Here is a 25365-nt window from a genome sequence, read left to right as displayed (position 1 = left end):
TTGTATATCCCTGTATGTTGTGGTCGTTCAGGTGCTTATCTAATAGTTTTCTGAAACTATCGATGCCCCCCGCCTGTGGAAGGTAATTCCACATCCTTGCCGCTCTTACAGTAAAGAACCCTCTACGCAGTTTAAGGGTAAACCTCTTTTTTTTTAATTTTAGTGAATGGCCACGTGTCTTGGTAAATTCCCTTACATGGAAAAGTTTTATCCCTATTGTGGTGTCACCAGTACAGTATGTATACATTGAAATCATATCCCCTCTCAAGCGTCTCTTCTCCAGAGAGAATAAGTTCAGTGCTCGTAATCTTTCCTCATAACTAAGATCCTCCAGACCCTTTATCAGCTTTGTTGTCCTTCTTTGTACTCGCTCCATTTCCAGTACATCCTTCCTGAGGACTGGTGCCCAGAACTGGACAGCATACTCCAGGTGCGGCTGCACCAGAGTCTTATAGAGCGGGAGAATTGTCTTTTATCTCTGGAGTTGATCCCCTTTTCAATGCCAATATTCTGTTTGCTTTGTTAGCAGCAGCTTGGCATTGCCTGCCATTGCTGAGCCTATCATCTACTAGGACCCCCAGGTCCTTTTCCATCCTAGATTTCCCCAGAGGTTCTCCCCCCCCAGTGTATAGATTGCATTCATATTTTTGCCACCCAAATGCATTATTTTACATTTTTCTACATTAAACCTCTTTTGCCATGTAGTTGCCCACCCCATTAATTTGTTCAGATCTTCTTGAAAGGTTTCCACATTCTGCGTAGAAGTTATTACCCATCCTCCAGGTCGTTTATGAACAAATTAAATAGGATTGGTCCCAGCACAGAACCCTGGGGAACCCCACTACCCACCCCTGACCATTCCGAGTACTCCTCATTTATCACCACCCTCTGAACTCGCCCTTGTAGCCAGTTTTAAATCCATGTACTCACCCTATGATCCATGCCAAAGGACTTTATTTTGTACAGTAAACATTTATGGGGAACTGCGTCAAATGCTTTTGCAAATTCCAGATACACAACGTCTATTGGCCTTTCCTTATCTAGATGGCAACTCACCTCCTCATAGAAGGTTAATAGATTGGTTTGGCAAGAATGATTCTTCATGGATCCATGCTGATTACTGCTAATGATACCATTCTCATTACTAAAATCTTGTATATAGTCCCTTATCGTCCCCTCCAAGAGTTTACATACTATTGATGTTAGGCTAACTGGTCTGTATTTCCATGGGGAATGTATCTTGGCCCTTTTTTAAATATTGGTGCTACATTGGCTTTTCTCCAATCAGCTGGTACCATTCCAGTCAGTAGACTGTACGTAAAAATTAGGAACAATGGTCTGGCAATTACTTGACTGAGTTCCCTAAGTACCCTCGGGTGCAAGCCATCTGGTCCCGGTGACTTATTAGTGTTAAGTTTTTCAAGTCTATTTCTAATTCTGTCCTCTGTTAGCCATGAGGGTGCTTCCTGTGACATGTCATGAGGATAAACATTGCAGTTTTGGTTACTGAAGCCTCCCGATTCCCTAGTGAAGACTGAGGACAAGAATAAATTCAATACCTTTGCCATCTCCCCATCCTTTGTAACCAGATGTCCTTCCTCATTCTTTATGGGGCCAATATGATCTGACCTCCCTCTCTTACTATTTATGTACTAAAATAATTTCTTGGGATTTCTATAACTCTCCTCCGCTATGTGCCTTTTGTGTTCTATCTTAGCCGCTCTGATTGCACCCTTACATTTCTTGTTGCGATCTTTGTAAAGTTGGAATGCTGATGATGATCCCTCAGCCTTGTATTTTTTGAAGGCCTTCTCCTTTGCTTTTATATGCATTTTTACATTGGAGTTAAGCCACCTAGGACTTTTATTAGCCCTTTCAAATTTATTTCACGTTGGAATGCACTGGCTAATGCCCTTATTTAATATGCTCTTAAAGCATACCCATCTCTCCTCCGTGTTCTTTGTTCCTAAGATTTTAATCCCAATTAGTATCTTCTAGTAAGGCTCATAATTTAGGGAAGTTGGCTCTTTTGAAATTCAGGGTCTTTGTATTCCTCTTATGTTTCCTATTTGTGTGATTTATACTGAAGCCAATTGACTTGCGATCGCTGTTTCCTAAATTGCCCCATATTTCTACATCTGTGATCAGGTCTGTATTGTTGGTAATTAGTAGGTCTAGTAACGCTTTGTTTCTAGTTGGTGCGTTTACCATCTGACCCATGAAATTGTCCTTCAAGACTGTCAGGGATACCCTGCAGCAATGCAGATGCTCGGACGTTCGCACATGCGCAAATGAGTTCCTATGAATGCCTGCCGGGCTGGGCAGTGGCGCGTGTGTGTGTGCGCGTGCACAGGAACACCCAGCAGGCACGCGTGCCTGGGCACTAATTTCTGCTTTGCGCCAATGACCCTTTAAAAGGACAGCACCTGCGCTAGTAAAGTGCTGTCTGATCTGCAGCTTTACCTGAACCCTGATTCTGTACCTGCCTGTGATATTTACTGACCCAGCTCTGTTTGACTACTGCTGCCTTCTCCTATACTGACCCGGCTTGCCTTGACCCTGCTATACCAGTTCCTGTTTGATCTTCTGTTGCCAACCAACAAGCACTCCTACCTCGCTGTGCTCTCGCGACCACTATTGCTACCCCAGTGGCCCCCGAGCCAGGGCTGTAAGAGAGGTCTCCTTCTACTATTAGGCTCTGATTCAAGGTACGTGACAAAGACATGAATGATGAATGTGCGGTTCCTTCCACCTAGTCTATGTCTGGATAATTAAAATCCCCCATTATGATGACACTTCCCATCCTTGCTGCTAATCCAGATTGTGATAGGAGGTCCGCCTCCACCTCCTCCCTCAGGTTAGGGGGCCTATAGCATACTCCCAGTATTACTTTCCCCTTAGTTTCATCGCTTTGCAGCTCTACCCATAAGGATTTCACCTCCTCCCTAGCTCCCTTAGTGATGTCATCTCTCACATTCACTTGTACATAATTTTTGATATACAAGCATACCCCTCCCCCTTTTTTACTCTCTCTATCCCTGCGATATAGGGAATACCCTTGAATGGTTGCCAGCCAACCATGAGAGCTGTTGAACCAAGTCTCTGAAATCCCTACAAAATCTAAAACCTCCTCAAACAACAGTAGCTCGAGTTCTCCCATCTTGTCCTCCAGGCTCCTGGCATTGGTGAACATGTCACGTAGTTTAGACTGTTTGCATACTGTCTCCTTATTGGGTGCTCTGGGGTTACAAATAGAACTTGTTACTATACTTACCTCGGGTTTAGGTGCTTTAGTCAACCTACCCCTAATGTTCCGCGCTGACTATCTCTACCTCTGGGCCCTCCCCCATTGCCTAGTTTAAAAGCTCCTCTAACTTTTTGGTCATCTTCACTCCTAGCAGATCTGTACCCTCCTTATTTAGGTACAGTCCGTCCCTTCTATAGTACTGGTGACAGACTGAGAAGTCGGACCAGTTCTCCAGGAACCCAAACCCCTCTTTACTACACCAGCTCTTCAGCCACTTGTTTACTTTCCTAATCTCCCTCTGCCTTTCTGGTGTGGCTCGATGTACCGTTAGTATTTCTGAGAATACCACCATGTAGGTCCCTTTCCTCAATTTAGCTCCCATGTCCCTAAAATCGTTCTTTAGGACACTCCATCTGCCTCTGACTTTGTCATTGGTGCCAACGTGCACCATGACAGCCGGGTCTTCCCCAGCCCCTCCCAGTAATCTGTCCACCAGACCTGTATGTCCCTTTAAGAATTTCCAGCACCTAATTCAGCCAAGCATTTGTGCCAGTGCTGGTAACAGTACTGACAGGTGCAGCAAATTCATGTCATTCAGCGATAAATTCCTAAAAAATTACCACCAGTTCTCTCGCAGATTCCCCGACCCAAAACCTAAATGTGAACAAAGGGGCCTAGGATATAGGTGATGTCATTACCCAAATATAGAAAAGCTCATATATTTTAGAAATGGCTTGTCAGTGGGTGGGTGGAGCTGGATGGGGAACTGAAAGACTAGTTCCCCATCAGGTCCGCCCCACTTTTGATTGACAGTGTATGGCAATGAGTGGACCACATGACACTCCTTCCCCGGTGCACTCCCCCCTTCTTCCCTGACCATTGCACCCATCACACTGACAGGCTGAGGATTTTTTATAGTGCGGTGGGTGGAGCCTAATAGGGAAATGAGAGACTAGTTCTCCATTAGGTGTGTACCATTTTTGAATGACAGTGCAGGGCAGTAATATTAATAATAACAATAATAATGATAATAATACCAACAACAATAACATCAATTCAGAATAATAATAATAATTTTAAAAATAACAACAAAAAGCCTGAATAATAATAATAATAATAATAATAATAATAATAATAATAAAAAAAATAACAGTAATACTAATAATCACAATCACAATAATATAAATACTAAATAATAATATTGATAATAATAATATACAAAACCTGAATACTAATAATAAAAACACAAACAATAACAATATCACTAATGTAAAGCCTAAATTGAAATAATCATAATATTATTATTATTATTATTATTATTATTAATCATCATCATAATAATCACAGTCACAATTATATAAATCCTAAATGATAATATTGATAATAATAATATATAAAACCTGAATAATCATAATAATAATAATAATAATAATAACAATAATAATAATAATCATAATAATCATAATAATAGTAATAATATTATTTTGCAACTTCAGAATGTGTTAAGAAAACTGGGCATATCATTGCAACTATTTAGGCCTGCTTTTGGTGATACATTTCTATTCTTCTCTTGCAATGCATACAATGTATTTTTTTTTTTTTAATTTAAAGGAGAAATCGAGTTTAGGGTTGAGTTTTCCTGAGTGACCACTGTGATGGCCAATCACAGGCTATCACAGTGCTCACAAAATCGAGAGCTGGTTCTCCCACCTCCCGACCATTAGTTCAGGAAAAATATCAGACATTTATTGTTTAGGAGATGTCAAGGAGATAAACCATCTGACAGTTTATGTAATTCCCTATAATTGAGTTCCTTTGTCTGTACACCTGGTGTGGCCGTTATGAGGGGATCACACATAGCCTGTGATGTGCTATCGCGATGATGTAGATTGTATCCTAGCCCAGGAGACAAATGTTTTATATATATATATATATATATATATATATATATATATATATATATATATATATATATATATATATATATATATATATATATATACATATATAAAAATAATATTTTTTTTTGGTCACTGTGTTGATATTTGTTTACGAATTTCATTATATGAGTTGGTAGCGCTGCACTGTTTACAATATATATATTGTAAACAGTGCAGCGCTACCAACTCATATAATTAAATTCGTAAACAAATATCAACACAGTGACCAAAAAAAATTAAAATGTCCATAATTCAAATAATATTCCAAAAGTTCATATAAAATATAAAACAGTTTCTGTAACTTCTTAATTGCTGTGTGATAAATTCCACCACAGTGCTTCTCTCACCATGTAATAATCTGTGCACCCCTCCACCAGCTGTAATGCCCTGTGCACACGACTGGTTTTGCCCTCTGCATAAACTCTGAAGGTTTTTCCGATGAAATTCCGTTTAAGATGTCTTGCATACACACTGTCACACCAAATTCCGACCGTCAAGAACGCGGTGACGTACAACATGTATGACGGCACTAGAAAAAGGAGGTTCAATAGCCAGTGCGCCACCCTTTGGGCTCCTTCTACTTATCTCGTCGGAACAGCATACAGACAAGCGATTTTTCCGATAGTAATTTGTTCCATCGGAAAAATAAAGAACAGGTTCTTTATCTAAGTCCATCTGAATTTTCGACTGAAAAAGTCTGATGGGGCATACACATGGAATATACGATGAAAAGCTCACATCTGACTTTTTCTGATGGAAATTCTGACTGTGTATACGCGGCATAATGCTTGCTCATCTCAACAATGAGCCAAAAAGCTCTGAATGAAATCTCCCTCCTTTCTCTCCACTTCAATATCAAATCAACTGCTCCAGCCTGTTGTTTGGACAACTCACAGACGAGACTCCAGGATGTGCTTCTTTTTCATGCAAATACAAATGCAAGAAACATAGCGCTATCTATTTCAAACATTTAATTTCAAAATCCCCCTATAAATATTGCACTTACAAGAGTGAAAAAAGATAAAAAGCATATCGCAAAGTTACAGGACGTCCGCTCGCTCACCACCACTCTTATGGCGTGAGGTCACAGGCTCGGCCCCTCCCCTCTACATGCGTATCGCCTGCAATTGGCTTTCTCACTAGATCGATCACTGTTTACAAAATACATATTCTTGATGGTGGAGTGATACACTGGGAGTGTTCAGCAGCTGCAGAATATTTTATTTATTTGCACATTTGCACAATAATTTTATTTTATTCAATGTATTTTTTTTTATTTTGTAATTAAGCAGATAGCACTTTGTGGCGCTAATTGATCTTTGCAAAATATATATATATATCTATATCTATATATAGATATATCTATATATATCTATATATATCTATATATCGATATATATAGATATATCGATATATAGATATATATATCTATATATAGATATATCTATATATCTATATATAGATATATATCTATATATCTATATATATATATAGATATATAGATATATATCTATATATATATATATACTGTGTGTGTGTATATAGATAGATAGATAGATAGATAGATAGATAGATAGATAGATAGATAGATAGATAGAGATCTATCTATCTATATCTATATCTATATCTAGCTATATATATAGATCTATATAGATCTATATATATCTATATAGATCTATATAGATCTATATAGATCTATATAGATATATATATATATATATATATATATATATTTAATTATATATTTATTACATATAGTAAAAATAATATAGATCAGGGTTTGTGTCAGTGTCAGGTTAAAGGTCAGGGTTAAGAGGTCAGTGTCAAAAGGTCAGTATCAGTTTGTTTTAGGTTGAATTTATAAAAAAATCTATTTAGTGTCAGTGTAGTTTAGGCAAAAAAAGGAAATTGCACATTATTGTTTCTGGGCTTTACCATATGCATAAATGACAAATAATATGCCCATAGCAGGAGATATCTAGTAACATTTACCACCAAATGAAGGCCTGATTCATCCTGGAAAAAAACAAGGTGTACTTCACCTGGATATTACACATACTCCCAGCCAGGAATGTGTGCATACTGTATCTGACCAGCAGACTGCATTCTGTTCTCTGATCTCCCCTAACAAGTAAGAACCCAGGAGCAACAACTAAAAAGTCACATCCAGGTCCAGCCGTCACTTTCCCCAGCTACAGTGGCAGGAGAAGGAGTCACTGGAGTGCAATTTGAACTCAATGGAGGGCAGGGTGGGTCCAAGGGACTTTTGTTACTTATGTGATAAAAAATAAAGTTCAGTGAAAAAAAAAAGAAATAAAAGTTACACCCAAGCACTTAACCCTCACCCCCCCCCCCCCCCGCAAGGAAATTTTAAGTAGGTCTCTGTAAGTTCCCCAAGTTGGGAAATCTTTAAATCTCTGTATTTAAAACATCATCGAAAATCTGGAAAAGTGAGTATATAATAATCTTTAAGATTAAAGCAGACATACGCCCAAGCCCCCGATAGCTAAATAAGATACCACCACTGATACTTATTAGGACATCACTCTTCTGACCTGACGCAAAGAACCTCCCGCCCTTACTCAAGGGTCGAGCGTGGGAGGTACCCTTTGAAGGAGACCTCTCTTGAAGAGATCCCAATACTGTTCTTTATACCAACACGCTGCTCCTTATGGAGACCAAGGAGGTGAGACCCTTGGATTCCCCCCCTCCCCGTTTTTTTCCCCTTCTTTCTTTCTTTTTCCTCTTCTTCTTCTTCTCTGTCTCCCCATCCCCCACCATTTTCCCCTTACTCTGTTCTCCCTCTTGCCCGTGCTACACTGCCCCACATATGCATTAGCCGCAGACGATTGACTATCATCCTTACATCCAACACCAAACAGCCGACCAGTTAAGATCGCCTCCCCCACAATCTAACCCCATTTTAAGGACCTAACCCTTCCTCACCTAATCAGAAAAAGATATATATATATATATATATATATATATATATATATATATATATATATATATATATCTTAGATTGCAAAGTAAGTGAGACCTCTACAACATGTTTCGCACCTCATAGGCTGAGATTAGGGTGAATCCCCTGTTTATATCCAAACGCAGACCCCTGGTGAATGTGGGGACCTTTGGTTATTTTACTTCATTTGCTACACTCTTAAGTAATGTTACAACAATTCTGTATACGTTAATGATATTTCATCACCTTTTGCTTGTATAAAACTGTGTATTAATATGTTTTCTTACAATAAAAATTATAAGAAAAAAAAGCAAAAAACAGACACACGACATGTAATGGATAGACAGGTAGGTGATCACAGGAATTACCCGACATTTTTCTTTTATCGTTAATCTGGATTTGACAAGAGGTCTACAGTTGACTTCTTACCTTCAGTCAGCCATTTGATTAATTTTCTGTACATGCCTGTAAAGCAATACACTCTATTATATTATCTTTAATTATACATTTAATAAAACATAAAAAATACAATAGGCAGTGTTTATATTCTGGGGGTTTTGCTTTTCCTAGAGGCCCCATTCACTGTCACCATCCTCGCCTAGTCCATATTTATATGACCTGCTCCTGTAACCCTCTGGGAGACCCCCATCAATCACTTTTTCCAAGAGTTTGCGGGAGTCCATGTAAAGAGCATTTGTTAAGGGACGGAGCTCACATGTCATTGGAGGCCGGGCTGCCTGAACCCAGAAGAGGAAGCTGGCTGAGAAGGACCAAGATGGCAGGCAACTTGAGTAGCTGATCACTGCAGGACAGCGCTGGATCTGCTGGGCAGGTATGTATTTTGAACAGAACCGAGCATTAGAAGAAAGGGGGGGTGGTGTGAGAAAAAAGGCAGGTTGTTTATTGCACAAGGTACTTCTTTAAAATATACACTGAGCTTGCACAGTTTCTCAGGTGCCCGTGTACCAGGATGGTCAAACTCCTAAACATAGGAAGGTGTCAATGAGGCAACAGTAATCTGCGATTACTAGCACTGCTACAATGACTATTAGTAACTGCGGAACACTTGCCAATACAGTTCCAAATGCTCTTAAACCAGAAATCAGTAATTCTGGTACAAGTACATTTACAATAACATTAGTGGCTTACAGTATCTCTCAGTACTGCATAAGTCTCACATGTAGGGTTGCCACCTGTCCGGGATTCACCCGGACAGTTCAGGTTTTTAACTGTGTGTTTCAGACCTCCTGAAACCCGAACACAATATTCATAATGGACTTTGGCTTCCCAAGTAACCGAATACCACAACTGCCAAGTGCATAGGTGTGTGCACATGACCCATTCCTACACATGGACAGGAGAGAAGATAGGGCTTGATCTGCTCCTCCTCCTCCCACTCTCCAATCCCTGGTGTTCTGGTCCTCAGGAAAGGGATGTGTGGGCTGGAAATCTGAAGTTCAGCAAACGGCAGATACATTGTGGATGAAAGGTGTCGATACCCGAGCCTCCATCCAATGTCTGTAACCAAAGTTTCCCCCCACCCTCCCTTCTCTCTCTTGCCTCCTTGCGGGTGAATATATTAAGGTAAGGGAGACTCAGATGTAAGGGATGCCCTGTTGACTCTGATTTAAGGGGATATTTGGGAACTCAGATGTAAGTGGGAGGTTTGGTGAGCAGAAACTACCTCACATCAAAGTTCCCCTTTACACCACAGTTCACAGCATTCCACTTTAATTTTTTTTTTTTTAGCTGTGACCCGCTAAAGTGTTCGGGTTTGGCTTGAAGAAAAGGTGGCAACCCTACTCACATGGCTGGCCTACATTACCGGGCGCTGCAAGAGAGGTGGCTGACTAGTGAATTGGTGGAACAAACAACTCTTGAGGAGACTTGCTGAGGCTTAGAAGTTTAGTCTTCCAGGTGTTGGACAGTGAAGCTTGCAGCTCTGTCCATAATCTGTCCCTCCTCAAGCAGAAACCCTTCCCTGAGGCTATCTCACTGTCCCTGACAAGTATAGTTCCTTCCCTCTTCCTACACTAGCTCCTCACAGAATGTGAATCAAATGCAATGGGAAACTGCTATTTATTAGCATTGCCAACATTAAAGATAGTCGCTGAGGTCATCCAGTGTTACAGTGCCCAAATGGACCACTGCTCCCCTTTTAACTCCTACGAAGCCTACAGAGGAACAATGTTTCTCTCCGCCTCCACTCTCTGACACAGCAGCACAGTAACTAGCTCCACCTAAAGCAAGTAGGATACATTGCACCCACCTACATATGGCTCTTTATTTCAGCCACGTGACTGTCATAATCAAACGTCAGTGCACTCAGTGGCTGAAAATAATTGTCATTTTTTAAAAAATTTTAATGTAAATTGAGTCATTAGGTAGGTGTGATGCTGTAAATGAAGAATGCTTTCAGAAATCAAAGTGTTAATAGTTTATTTTTATCAATTAATAAAATATAAAGTAAATGGAGAAAAGAGAAATCCAAATCCAATCAATATTTGGGGTGCCCCCCCTTTGCCTTCTTCTAGGTAGACTTGCACACAGTTTTTGAAGGAACTTGGCAGGTCGGTTGTTCTATATACATCTTGGAGAACTGAGCACAGAAGTTCTGTGGATGTCTGCTGTCTTCAGTTCTTCTGTCTCTTTATGTCATCCCAGACAGACTTCATAATGATGAGATCAGGGCTCTGTAGGGGCCACACCATCACTTCCAGGACTCCTTGTTCTTCTTTACACTGAATATAGTCATTAATGACATTGGCTGTATATTTGAGAAGGTTGTCTTGCTGCAGAATAAATTAGGTGCCAATCACACACCTCCCTGATGATATGGCACAATGGAGAAGTGCAGTATCTGGCTGTATTTCTCAAAAATGAGGACACCATTGATCCTGACCAAATATCCAACTCTGTTTGCAACCCCAAACGTGCAATGAATCTCCCCCATGCTTCACAGTTAGCTGCAGACACTCATTATTGTACTGCTCTCCAGTTCTTCCCCCAACAAACTGCCTCCTGCTACAGCCAAATATTTCACATTTTTATTCATCAGTCCAGGACACCTGCTGTCATTTTTCTGCACCCCAGTTCCTATGTTTTCCTGCACAGTTGAGTCACTTAGCCTTGTTTCCATGTCGGAGGTTTGGCTTTTTGGCTGCAATTCATCCATGAAGACCACTTCTGGCCAGACTTCTCTGGACAGTAGATGGGAGTATCCGGGTCCCACTGGTTTCCACCAGTTCTGTGCTGATGCAGTGCTGGACATCCTTCGATGTGAAAGAGAAGTAAGCATGATGTGCCTTTAATCTGCTGCGTTATGTTTCCTTGGCTGATCACTGTGTCTACACTCCTCAATGTTGCCCAATCAATGGTGTCCTCAATGCTGAGATACAGACAGATATTTATCCATCATGCCATACCATCAGGGAGGAGTGTGATTCTGCAGCAGGGCAACCACCCCAAACACACAGCTATTGTCAGTGTAAAGAAAAACAAACAGTCCTGAAAGCGATGGTTTGGCCCCCACAGAATTCTGCTGTCAACTTCATGGAGTCTGTCTAGGATGATATGAAGAGACAGAAGGATTGGAGGCAGCCGACATCCACAGAAAATCTGTGGTTAGTTCTCCAAGATGTACATAGAAACAACCTACCTGCCAAGTTCCTTCAAAAACAAGTCTACCTAGAAGAATTGATGCTGGTTTGAAGGCAAAGGGTGCCTTAAAGCTGACATAGAGATTTTAGTTGTTTTTTTACTATTATTATTATTAATTGCTGCATCAATCAGTTAGGGTTGGCTGTATGGTTTGTCAAGCCAGGAATCCCTTCTTGTAGGGGAGATTTAACCAGTAAATTTTGAACACCTACCATGAAAGAATAACCAAATCCAATCATAACCGAGTGCACTGCCCCACAATCCTGCAGAGAAAAAAAAGACTGAGTTAGTGCTGAATATAATGAGGATTGCAGTTATGAATTGTAAATGAACTAATAGTATTTTTTAACTACTTGCCCACTGGGCACTTAAACCCCCCTTCCTAACCAGGCCAATTTTCAGCTTTCATTCCTTTCACACTTTTACTCAGTCATGCTACACTGTACCCATATAAAATTGTTGTCCTTTCTTTTTCTTTTGGTGGTCTTTAATCACCTCTGGGTTTTTCATTGTTTAGGCTATATATAAAAAAATTTGTAAAAAAATGCATTTTTCCTTGTTTCTGTTATAACATTTTGCAAATTAGTAATTTTTCTTCATAAATTTTGGTCCAAATTTATACTGCTACATATCTTTGGTTAAAATAACCCAAATCAGTGTATATTATTTGGTCCTTGTGAAAGAGTCCACAAGCTATGGTGCCAATCACCTGATGTACTGACGGCAATCTCATTTCTTGAGACTCTAACAAGCCAGGAAAGTACAAATACCCTCAAATGACCCCTTTTTGGAAAGCAGACAGTCCAAGGTATTTAGTAAGAGGCATGGTGATTTTTTCACGTTTAAATTTTCTCCCAAAATTCTTTGCAAGTATTTTTTTTTTCTCACAAAATTGTCATATTAACAGGTTATTTCTCTTGAATGGCATATGCATACCACAAATGACACCCCAAAACACATTCTGCTACTCCTCCTGAGTATGGCGATACCACATGTGTGACACTTTTACACAGCCTGGCCACATACAGAGGCCCAACATTCGGGAAGAACCATCAGGTGTTCTAGGGACATAAATTACACATCTAATTTAATTCCTACCTATCGCACTTTTGAGGGCCCTGGAGCACCAGGACAGTGGAAACGCCCACAAAAGGACCATTTTGGAAAGAAAACACCCCAACACATAATCTATAAGGCATAATGAGTCTTTTGAACATGTCATTTTTTTCCACATATTTTTGGAAGATGTGGAAAGAAAATGAAAACACATTTTTCTACGCATTTTTTTACACATTTTTACAGCACTGTTGGGCGATAATGAGGATCCACTGATAGGGTGGCACTGATGAGCACTCACCGATGGACACTGTATTGGCACTAATGGGCACTTTAGTGGCACTGTAGAGCACTGCTGTGGCACTGCTGGGGCACAGATGTGCACTGCTGAGGCACAGAAGTGGCACTCCTGGGCACTAACGTGGCACTGCTGGGACACAGATGTGGTACTCCTGGGCACTAACGTGGCACTCTTTGGCACTGATGGGGCACACCTTGGCACTGATGTGGCACTGATGTGGCACTGCTGGCCACTGATGGGGCACTGCTGGCCACTGATGGGGCACTCCTTGGCACTGCTGGGCTCTGATGGGGCACTTCTTTGCACTGCTGGGTTCTAATGGGCACTCCTTGTCACTGCTGGGCACTAGGGATGAGCTTCGAGTTCGAGTCGAACTCATGTTCGACTCGAACATCAGCTGTTCGCAAGTTCGCCGAACAGCGAACAATTTGGGGTGTTCGCGGCAAATTCGAATGCCGCGGAACACCCTTTAAAAGTCTATGGGAGAAATCAAAAATGATAATTTTAAAGGCTTATATGCAAGTTATTATCATAAAAAGTGTTTGGGGACCTGGGTCCTGCCCCAGGGGACATGGATCAATGCAAAAAAAAGTATTAAAAACGGACGTTTTTTCAGGAGCAGTGATTTTAATAATGCTTAAAGTGAAACAATAAAAGTGTAATATTCCTTTAAATTTCATAGCTGGTGGGTGTCTATAGTATGCCTGTAAAGGGGCGCATGTTTCCCGTGTTTAGAACAGTCTGACAGCAAAATGACATTTCAAAGGAAAAAAAGTCATTTAAAACTACTCGCGGCTATTGCATTGCCGGTCCGACAATACACATAGAAGTTCATCGATAAAAACGGCATGGGAATTCCCCACAGGGGAACCCCAAACCAAAATTTAAAAAAAAAATGACGTGGGGGGTCCCCCGAAATTCCATACCAGGCCCTTCAGGTCTGGTATGGATATTAAGGGGAACCCCGCGCCAAAATTTAAAAAAAAAATGGCGTGGGGTCAAAAATCCATACCAGACCCTTATCCGAGCACGCAACCTGGCAGGCCGCAGGAAAAGAGGGGAGGACGAGAGAGCACCCCCCCTCCTGAACCATACCAGGCCACATGCCCTCAACATTGGGAGGGTGCTTTGGGGTAGCCCCCCAAAACACCTTGTCCCCATGTCGATGAGGACAAGGGTCTCATCCCCACAACCCTGGCCGGTGGTTGTGGGGGTCTGCGGGCGGGGGGCTTATCAGAATCTGGAAGCCCCCTTTAACAAGGGGACCCCCAGATCCCGCCTCCCCTGTGTGAAATGGTAAGGGGGTACAAATGCACCCCTACCATTTCACTCAAAAATGTTAAAAATGACAAGAGACAGTTTTTGACAATTCCTTTATTTAAATGCTTCTTCTTTCTTCTATCTTCCTTCATCTTCTTTTTCTTCTTCTTCTTCTGGTTCTTCTGGCTCTTCTGGTTCTTCATCCGGTGTTCTCGTCCAGCATCTCCACCGTGGCGTCTTCTATCTTCTTCTCCTCGGGCCGCTCTGCACCCATGGCATGGGGGGAGGCTCCCGCTCTTCTCTTCATCTTCTTCTCTTCTTCATCTTCTTCTCTTCTTCATCTTCTTCTCCGGGCCGCTCCGCATTCATGCTGGCATGGAGGGAGGCTCCCGCTGCGTGACGCGTCTCCTCTTCTGACGGTTCTTAAATAATGGGGGGCGGGGCCACCCAGTGATCCCGCCCCCCTCTGACGCACGGGACATGACGGGACTTCCCTGTGGCATTCCCCGTGACGTCACAGGGAAGTCCCGTCCAAGTCACCGTGCATCAGAGGGGGGCGGGGTCACCGGGTGGCCCCCCATTATTTAAGAACCATCAGAAGAGGAGACGCGTCACACAGTGGGAGCCTCCCTCCATGCCAGCATGGATGCGGAGCGGCCCGGAGAAGAAGATGAAGAAGAGAAGAAGATGAAGAAGAGAAGAAGATGAAGAAGAGAAGAAGAAAAGAAGATTAAGAAGAGAAGAAGATGAAGAGAAGAGCGGGAGCCTCCCTCCATGCCATCATGGATGCGGAGCGGACCAAGGAGAAGAAGGGAAGAAGGCGCCGTGGAGGAGATGCTGGACGAGAACACCGGAGGAAGAACCAGAAGAACCAGAAGAACCAGAAGAAGAAGAAGATGAAGGAAGAAGAAAGAAAAAAGAAGAAGCATTTAAATAAAGGAATTGTCAAAAACTGTCTCTTGTAATTTTTAACTTTTTTGACGTTTTTTAGTGAAATGGTAGGGGTACAGTACCACCTTACCATTTCACACAGGGGGGAGGGCCGGGATCTGGGGGTCCCCTTCCAGATTCCAATAAGCCCTCTGCCCGCAGACCCCCACAATCACCGGCCAGGGTTGTGGGGATGAGGCCCTTGTCCTCATCAACATGGGGACAAGGTGTTTTGGGGGGCTACCCCAAAGCACCCTCCCAATGTTGAGGGCATGTGGCCTGGTACGGTTCAGTAGGGGGGGCACTCTCTCCTCCCCCCCTCTTTTCCTGCGGCCTGCCAGGTTGCGTGCTCGGATAAGGCTCTGGTATGGATTTTTGGGGGGACCCCACGCCGTTTTTTTTTTTCTAATTTTGGCACGGGGTTCCCCTTAAAATCAATACCAGACCTGAAGGGTCTGGTATGGAATTTTGGGGGACCCCCACGTCATTTTTTTTTTAAATTTTGGCCGGGGATCCCCTTAATATCCATATCAGACCTAAAGGGCCTGGTATGGAATTTAGGGGGACCCCCCACGTCATTTTTTTTTTTAATTTTGGTTCGGGGTTCCCCTGTGGGGAATTCCCATGCCGTTTTTAGTAATGAACTTCTATGTGTATTGTCAGACCGGCAATGCATTAATAGCCGCGAGTAGTTTTAAATGACTTTTTTCACGGGAAACATGCGCCCCTTTATATGCATACTATAGACATCCCCCAGGTACAAAATTTAAAGGGATATTACACTTTTATTGTTTGACTTTAAGCATTATTAAAATCACGAAAAAACGGCCGTTTTTAAAACTTTTTTTTGCATTGATCCATGTCCCCTGGGGTAGGACCCGGGTCCCTAAACACTTTTTATGGCAATAACTTGCATATAAGCCTTAAAAATTAGCACTTTTGATTATTCATGTTCGTGTCCCATAGACTTTAACGGTGTTCGTGTGTTCGAACAAACTTTTTTCCTGTTCGCATGTTCTGGTGCGAACCGAACAGGGGGGTGTTCAGCTCATCCCTACTGGGCACTGATGGGGCACTCCTTGACACTGAAGTGATACTCCTTGGCACTGCTCCACACTGCACTCCACACGCTCCACACTGCACTCCACACTCAAGCAGCCTCACGCTGAAGCTTCACCCTCTTCTCCTCACACGATTGGGGTGAGGAGGGAGAGAACCAGACACGACGCCGGTTTGTTGACAGTGATTGCTCCATCCAATTGGATGGAGCAATCACATGGTGAAGGGCCTCTGGGGTTGGCCCTTTACCCCGATTCGTGGCACGCCAGGTCACGAGAACCCAGCGGTCATGGACATTCCCAGGTGAGCACCTAAGGGGGCGCATGAGATGCGCAATTCTGGGAGGACATCATTGTACTCCCTCCCAGAATTATCCAACCACGCTGTAGGCGTCATTCGGCTATGGCACGGCCGGCAAGTGGTTAAGGCCCGTGCACATGATCAGAAAATTATATGAAAATTACAGCTTTCGAGAGATGATTAAGACAGTTCATCTGATATTATCTGATGGGACAAACACAAAAAATGTTCTCATATGATACCAGATCGCACAATTTTCATTTATTTAGCATAGTTTTCATCTGAAAATACAATACAAATGCACTACAACACATTACATCACTTCCCAATTTTTATTTTATCGTACGAGAAATATCAGTACTTTAGTAACCTCTAATTTCTATATATGAGATTAGCATGCAAAAAAAAATGAATGATCATTAGTACGATAATCTCTTTAGTCACATAACCATATACACATTCATATTCTCTAACTATGCATTTTCTCTCCAACTATCAGGGAGGGACATATATATCAGATATAAAAGGAATATCTGGTGCTGGGGATGTTCATATGGTATCTCTGACCTCTGATCTCTACAGGATTCTCTCTTTTCAGTTTTTTTGTATTAAACTCCATGTAGGGTGAGATATTTCAAAGGAGGCACTTTTAAGTTAAAGTCTGCATTAATATTTCATACAATAATGGCACAGCTATACTTGTGCATATGAATCGTTGATAAGAAATCATCTACTGTATATGTACCTTTGTGACTTGTTGATCATTGTATAGATCACTCAACATTTACCCTGGATTGTTATGTTTTTGTTACTTTTTGCGGAATATATCTGTTGGCATCAAAACATTGTAGATAATATATTTGTGTTGTTAACCATAAGAGAAAATCACTTGAAGAGAGAGGGAGCGGTGAGCAGGTCATGGACTCATAGTTAAGCTGAATCATTGTGGACGCTGTCAGTTCTCACTTGCAAGAAGCACCTACTATTGTGCTAACTGCTCATTCTGTTGCTAGACTAGGCTAGACTAGGCCAAGTTACCTGTTTTTCTACCCAGAGCTCTGCAATGTGCACACTCTAACACCTTATTGCTGCAACTTGGGTCTGCCTTTGTTCGAAGTATCAAACCGTATCTAAAGAGTGCGCTGCATTCAACAATTTAAAACATTGTAGCGTGACGAAAGTGCTATATACATTACGAACGCTAATTTTACCAGACCGAGCAGTTCCGTCTCGGAATTTATTCTGAGCATGCGTGGCACTTTGTGCGTCGGAATTGTCCACACACGCTCGGAATTTACGTGAACGGATTTTGTTCTCTCTCTGGAGTCCATCTTAATACAAGAAAGGACTTTGCTCGTTTTGGAAGTTACAGCTTGGCATTGCATGCTATTATTGAGCTTATGATCTACCAAAACCCCCAGATCCTTCTCCATTACGGATTCCCCCAGTTGTACTCCCCATAGCATGTATGATGCATATTCTTAGCCCCCAAGTGCAGAACTTTACATTTGTCAACATTAAACCTCATCTGCCACATAATCGCCCAATTAGACAGAGCATTGAGGTCGGCTTGTAAATTGGAGACATCCTGTTAGGACAGTGTTCCTGTGCATAGCTTGATGTCATCTGCAAAGACTGAAATCCCAGACCCAATATCATTTATAAAGATACTATAGCAATGAAATGATTCTGATTTGGTGCTATAATAAATTGTACAGGTAGGATGTTTTGTCTTCGTTAGTTAATGACCATTTTTGATTCGGCTCACCTTGAAGATAAATCAAGTCATGTTCAGCCTGCTGCTCCAATAACGCTCCTCCTTTAAACCTACATCCCAGATGTTCGGTGTTTATATAGAGTTTGTAAGCAGGAAATCCGGAATTGTGTGGAGTGAACTCAAACCAAGCGTCTGAAATGAGAAGATTTTCCTCCAGTTATTGTCCACCCAGAGATGTGTCCTCTACACACTGAAGAGTCACCTCTATTTCCTCTTCATTGCAAACAATGTCCTTCCAAGATTCATCAAGGACAAGAAAAAAACAGCAACTGTAAAGCATGTAGTAGAAGAATTTTGCTTGAAAACTTTTGTTTCTTTCTCGAACATCACGGGACACAGAGCCACAGTAATTACTGATGGGTTATATAGGTATCACTGGTGATTGGACACTGGCACACCCTATCAGGAAGTTCAACCCCCTATATAATCCCTCCCCCTTGCAGGGATACCTCAGTTTTTACGCCAGTGTCTTAGGTGATGGACGTGTAAAGATGTCCTGTGCTGAGCTCCAAAGGGAATATCCTAAGATCCTATACTGGGGCAAGCCAGGCGAACCGGATCCATTCAAAGTGTCTTTTCATGGCCGAATTGAATGGTACCCGGGCCTCGTGTCCGAAGAAACGAGGTTTTACCCGTAATGCTTCTCTTTTTAGAGAGCTGGACCCCGCAGATCAGAAAATGGCTTTAAACTTCCTAATTTCTGGCGAGGTGCTTTACGGTCCCAGAACTGTTGGATCCCCCTACTGATGGGGGCCCCAGTCTCTGACGGTTTTTTTCAAACGGAGCCCACCGTGAGAGGTGAAGATTGGGTCTGTGTAAACAGCACCCTGCGGCTGGATAAGGTAAGAGGAGATTCCACAGAATTTTTGAGTTCTAGTGGCTTTTCTCCTTTAAGGTAAATGCATGCTATGCCTATTGTGACCACCGGGGGCTGCTAAGAGCACAAACCTACACATGCTGAATGTCTGTCTCAGGTGTTGTAATCGCTGTGTATGTCCCAGCGTATCAAGCAGGCTGCAAGCAGGTAAGGTGGATGGGGGGATTTCTCATGTTTGAATGTTCCCCCCCCAGGCTAGAGAGGGGCCACAGGGGTCTAGAAAGTGGTTATACCACCCGGGCTGTGTGGCCTAATGGCCACCATCTCTGAAGATAGCCGTTCAGGCAAATCTTGTTACCAGTCTCCCTCCTTCCCCCCCCCCCATCCCCAGCCTTTTCTCCAGAGCATGACAGGAGAGTCGGCAGTGTGGGAAGCGCTTGTTTTTTTCAAAACTCGAGGGGGGGGGGCGGTAGAGGAGGGGGCGGGATGTCAGCACAGAGTGTTTAGACTCCCACTCAGGCCAGCTGCAGGCTATTAGAGGCACTCTGTACAGGTGCACTCAGCCTTCTGAGAGACACAGAGCTGACGGTCGCATGTAAGGTGGGACACAGGCATTCTCCTAGGCAGCATTTACTGAAGTAACACCAGACTGAGCATTGGGTAGCAAGGCTTTTAGCCAGACTACATCGCTCAGCGGACAGTGTTCATTTGTATATCTCACACCTTGTTGCTTTGCACTATGGGTAGAAGAGGTTCAAGCACCCCAGGAACCAGAGACACTAGGGGATCTCGTTCAGGTTCTGAGGGCCCCCTGTCGGCAGCATCCTTCCCCCCTAAAGATGGGCCAGGGACGGCTAGCCAGGGAGAGCCATTGGGGTCAGGGGCTACACCTGCTTCTGGCACTTCAGCCCCTGTATATATTACACAAGAGGTTTTTTCCTCAACCATTAGTGGTCTAGAGGAAAGATTAATGGCCGTGATTACGTCTTCACTCAGTGGAAGAAAACGCACTAGGCTTTCCTCTGTTCCCCAAGACCCTCAGACAGAGGAGCTCTGGGATAAAGGAGATGAATCCCTTTCAGAGGATCGGGATGGGATGGATGATTCCTCTTCGGAGGATTCAGGTGGAGAGGGACCCTCTGCGACTTCCCAAGAGGAGAAAGTCTTAGTGCAGATCCTCACTGGATTGGTCCGCTCCACATTTAAGTTGCCCATACCTGAAACTGCTAAAGAATCCTCTTCTGCTTTGGGGTCACTGAAACCTTTCCAAGCAGCACATGCTTTTCCTGTTCATACTTTACTTGAAAAGCTTATTTATTCTGAGTGGGATCACCCAAACGTTTTTTTCCGCCGAGAAAGTTTTCAACACTTTATCCGATGGAAGAAAAGTTTATTAAAATGTGGGGAATTCCGGCTATTGATGCCGCCATTTCCTCAATAAATAATAGCCTGACTTGTCCTGTAGACAATGCTCAGATGCTCAGGGATCCTGTAGATAAAAGGATGGAATCCCTATTGAAGGATGTTTTCTCCTTAGCAGGATCAGTGGCCCAACCTGCAATAGCAGCGATTGGAGTCTGTCAATACTTAAGAGACCATGTTAAGCAGGTCATCAAAGTATTACCTGAACAGCAGGCCCAGGGGTTTGCTAACCTTCCAGCGGCCTTATGCTTTGTGGTTGACGCCATTAGAGATTCTATCGTGCAAACCTCCCGTCTTTCACTGGGGTTGGTGCATATACGTAGAATCCTATGGTTGAAAAATTGGTCAGCCGAAGCACCATGTAAGAAGCTACTGGCTGGGTTTCCATTTCGTGGTGCAAGGTTGTTTGGAGAGGACTTGGATAACTATATCAAGAGAATCTCTTGTGGGAAAAGCACTCTCTTACCTGTCAAGAAGAAGAGTAAGCGTCCCTCTTTTTAAAACGGACTCTTTCCCCAGCGCCGGGAGCTTCAGCCTCCAGGCAGTCTCGACGGCCGCCTCCATCGGGGTCCAGAGACAAGAGTCAACCCCAGGGACAAAAGAAGTCCTGGGGAAAGAGGCCTACTAGGCAAAACACTAAGACCTCTGCATGAGGGGGCGCCCCCGCTCACTCGAGTGGGGGGAAGACTGCGACAATTCTCAGAGCTCTGGCAGGAGGACTTCCAGGACAGATGGGTAGTCTCCACGGTAACCTTAGGGTACAAGCTGGAGTTTCAGGAATTCCCTTCTCCTCGGTTCCTCAGATCAAATGTTCCCAGAGACCCAGAGAAGAAGCAGTCGCTCCTTCTAGCGTTAGAGCGACTTTTGTCGCAGGAGGTCATTATGATAGTTCCCGCAAAGGACCAGGGATTGGGCTTCTATTCCAACCTTTTTACGGTCCAAAAGCCAAATGGGGATGTCAGGCCCATTTTGGACTTAAGGGATCTGAACCGATTCCTAAGGATTCAATCCTTCCGCATGGAATCAATTCGAACAGTAGTTCCCACCCTGCAGGGAGGAGAATTTCTGGCATCAATAGACATCAGAGATGCATATCTGCATGTGCCCATTTTTCCTGCTCATCAGAAGTTTCTGCGCTTCGAGGTAGGAGGGCGTCATTTCCAGTTTATGGCTCTGCCCTTTGGGATAGCCACTGCACCTCGAGTGTTCACAAAGATCTTGGCTCCTCCTCTGGCCAGATTAAGGGCTCAGGGTATAGCTGTCATAGCATACCTAGACGACCTGCTCTTGATAGACCGGTCGGTAGCCTCTTTGAATGGAAACTTGAGGACCACGGTCAGGTATCTAGAACACCTGGGTTGGATCCTCAACTTAGAAAAGTCTTTCCTAAAACCAGTAAGAAGACTGGAATATTTAGGTCTGATTATACATACAAGCCAGGAGAAAATATTTCTACCCCAGGCAAAGATCACTGCTTTGAGAGAGCTGATTCTGACAGTAAGGACCAAGAAGGGTCCCTCAGTCCGCCTTTGTATGAGGCTACTAGGGAAGATGGTGTCTTCATTCGAAGCAGTTCCCTATGCTCAGTTTCACTCAAGAATGCTGCAACACAGTATTCTGTCGACCTGGAACAAGAAGGTTCAGGCATCAGACTTTCCGATGCACCTGTCGCATGCGGTGCGTCAGAGCCTCAATTGGTGGCTCATACCCGAAAACCTGCAGAAGGGGAAATCCTTTCTACCGGTTACCTGGACGGTGGTAACAACAGATGCCAGTCTGTCAGGTTGGGGAGCAGTTCTGGAACAGGCTGCGGTCCAAGGGGTATGGTCCAAGACAGAGAGGACCTTACCCATCAACATTCTGGAGATCTGGGCGATACATCTAGCTCTAAAAGCCTGGACTATCAGGCTACAGGGTTGTCCGGTCAGGATCCAGTCCGACAATGCCACAGCAGTGGCTTATGTCAATCATCAGGGAGGCACCCGGAGCCGAGCTGCTCAAAAAGAGGTGAACCAGATCTTAGTCTGGGCAGAGATGCATGTGCCATGCATATCGGCAGTTTTCATCCCGGGAATAGAGAATTGGCAGGCGGACTATCTAAGTCGCCAGCAGTTACTTCCAGGGGAATGGTCTCTGCATCCCGACGTCTTTTGGGCCATATGCCAAAGATGGGGGGTTCCAGATGTAGATCTCTTTGCATCCCGATTCAACAAAAAGATAGACAGATTTGTGGCAAGGACAAAAGATCCTCTTGCATGCGGGACGGATGCGTTGGTGATTCCGTGGTATCGGTTCTCACTGATTTACGCATTCCCGCCTATTCTGCTACTACCACGACTCCTTCGCAGGATCAGGCAGGAAAGGAAGTTGGTACTTCTGGTGGCCCCCGCTTGGCCCAGAAGGACTTGGTATGCAGAAATAGTAAGGATGACGGTGGGTTCCCCGTGGACCCTACCGGTACGCCCAGACCTGTTATCTCAAGGTCCAGTGTTCCATCCTGCCTTACAAACGATAAATTTGACGGTTTGGCTATTGAGACCCACGTTCTGAAGAGTCGTGGGCTCTCAGGTCCTGTCATATCTACCTTGATTAATGCAAGGAAGCCAGCTTCCAGGATGATTTATCATAGAGTCTGGAAAGCTTATATAACCTGGTGTGAATCCAGAGGTTGGCATCCCAGGAAATATGTCATAGGTAGAATCCTTGATTTTCTACAGATGGGATTAGAGATGAAGCTGGCCTTGAGTACCATCAAGGGCCAGGTCTCTGCTTAATCAGTATTATTTCAGCGGCCACTTGCTTTGGTCCGAAACTTTATGCAGGGGGTGATGCGTCTTAATCCTCCGGTTAAAGCGCCCCTAAACCCCTGGGACTTGAATTTGGTCCTGGCTGTGTTACAGAAACGGCCTTTTGAACCAATAAGTCAGATTCCTTTGGTCTTGTTGACAAGGAAATTAATTTTTCTGGTGGCCATCTCTTCTGCTAGAAGAGTATCAGAATTAGCAGCCCTTTCCTGTAAGGAGCCTTATTTGATTATACACAAGGATAGAGTGGTACTACGCCCTCATCCTAGTTTTTTACCGAAGGTGGTTTCTGATTTTCATTTAAACCAAGACATTGTTCTACCTTCCTTTTTTCCAGATCCCTGTTCTCCGGAAGAGAGATCTCTACATTCGTTGGATGTAGTAAGAGCAGTTAAGGCCTATCTAGGGGCAACTACTCAGATCCGCAAGACGGATGTTTTGTTTGTGCTGCCAGAGGGTCCCAATAGAGGACAGGCAGCGTCAAAAGCTACCATTTCTAAATGGATTCGACAGTTGATCATTCAAGCTTACGGTTTGAAACAGAAGATTCCTCCGTTTCAGATCAGGGCACATTCCACAGGGGCTATTGGTGCTTCTTGGGCAGTGCATCACCGGGCCTCTATGGCTCAAATCTGCAAGGCCGCAACCTGGTCTTCAGTTCATACATTCACCAGATTCTATCAGGTGGATGTGAGAAGGCATGAGGATATCGCCTTTGGGCGTAGTGTGCTGCAGGCAGCAGTACAGGGTCCTCAGGTCTGATTGCACCCTACTTGGTCGTGGTTCCCCCCCCTCAGGTAGCATTGCTCTGGGACATCCCATCAGTAATTACTGTGGCTCTGTGTCCCGTGATGTTCGAGAAAGAAAATAGGATTTTTTAAAACAGCTTACCTGTAAAATCCTTTTCTTTCGAAGGACATCACGGGACACAGAGGTCCCACCCCTCTTCTAATACACTATATTGCTTGGCTACAAAACTGAGGTATCCCTGCAAGGGGGAGGGATTATATAGGGGGTTGAACTTCCTGATAGGGTGTGCCAGTGTCCAATCACCAGTGATACCTATATAACCCATCAGTAATTACTGTGGCTCTGTGTCCCGTGATGTCCTTCGAAAGAAAAGGATTTTACAGGTAAGCTGTTTTAAAAAATCCTATTTTTTGGGAAACATTCATCTGATTTTTTTTAATGGTTGGTGGGGTCAAATTGATGTTCATTTTTGACTGCAGTGGTGAGAACATTTGAAAGAGCAGGATAGAAAATTTCTATAGAATAAACAAACAAATGTATTTTTTTAACCCCTTCAATACAAGGTACCCCCTTCCTGCCCAGGAAAAAAATGGGGAAAAAAATGATAAAAACTTCATTTGGGTACAGTGTTGTATGACCGCGCAATTGTCATTCAAAGAGTGAGCGTGCTGAAAGCTGAAAATTGGTCTGGGGAGGAGGGGGGTTTAAGTGCCCAGTAAGAAAGTGGTTAAAGGTCAAAGAGCTTTACAAGGAAAACACAAGAAATACACAGGATATCATAACATAAGGGAAAAATTAAGTGAAAGCTTGTCTAAAGAAAAACGTTTTTAGATTTCATTTGAATGAGTTTAGAGAAGATGACTCTCTTATGTTCTTAGGAAGTGAATTACAGAGTTTTGGAGCATAGCAAGAGAAGGTTCTGTCCCCCATTGAGTGTAGGTGGGTAGGGGGGACACACAGCAAACCAGAATTTGAGGAGCGGAGGTTATGGGGGAGTTCGTTTTAAAAAAGTTCAGAAAGATAATGGGGTGCCAAGCCATGACGAGCCTTGTAGGTGAGGATCTTAAAGTCTATGTGAAA

The 25365-nt window shown here is 43.4% G+C and overlaps 1 protein-coding gene across 1 annotated transcript in view; it reads right to left on the bottom strand.

Annotated features, from left to right (window-relative positions):
• LOC141128992 (cytosolic phospholipase A2 gamma-like) overlaps positions 1-25365 on the bottom strand; it is an 87418-nt gene that overhangs the window by 42169 nt on the left and 19884 nt on the right. Inside the window, exons 6-9 of the mRNA XM_073616687.1 lie at positions 18484-18624; positions 12022-12072; positions 8565-8614; positions 3199-3226 (exon numbers count right to left, since the gene is read on the bottom strand). Coding sequence (XP_073472788.1) covers positions 3199-3226; positions 8565-8614; positions 12022-12072; positions 18484-18624 — 270 coding nt within the window. The remainder of the gene's footprint in view (positions 1-3198; positions 3227-8564; positions 8615-12021; positions 12073-18483; positions 18625-25365) is intronic.

This window comes from Aquarana catesbeiana, linkage group LG01, assembly GCF_042186555.1.
Source record: "Aquarana catesbeiana isolate 2022-GZ linkage group LG01, ASM4218655v1, whole genome shotgun sequence".
In the NCBI taxonomy this organism is placed as follows: domain Eukaryota; kingdom Metazoa; phylum Chordata; class Amphibia; order Anura; family Ranidae; genus Aquarana; species Aquarana catesbeiana.
The sequence above is the reverse complement of the archived record's forward strand: the minus strand, read 5'-3'. Positions and strand labels throughout refer to the sequence as shown.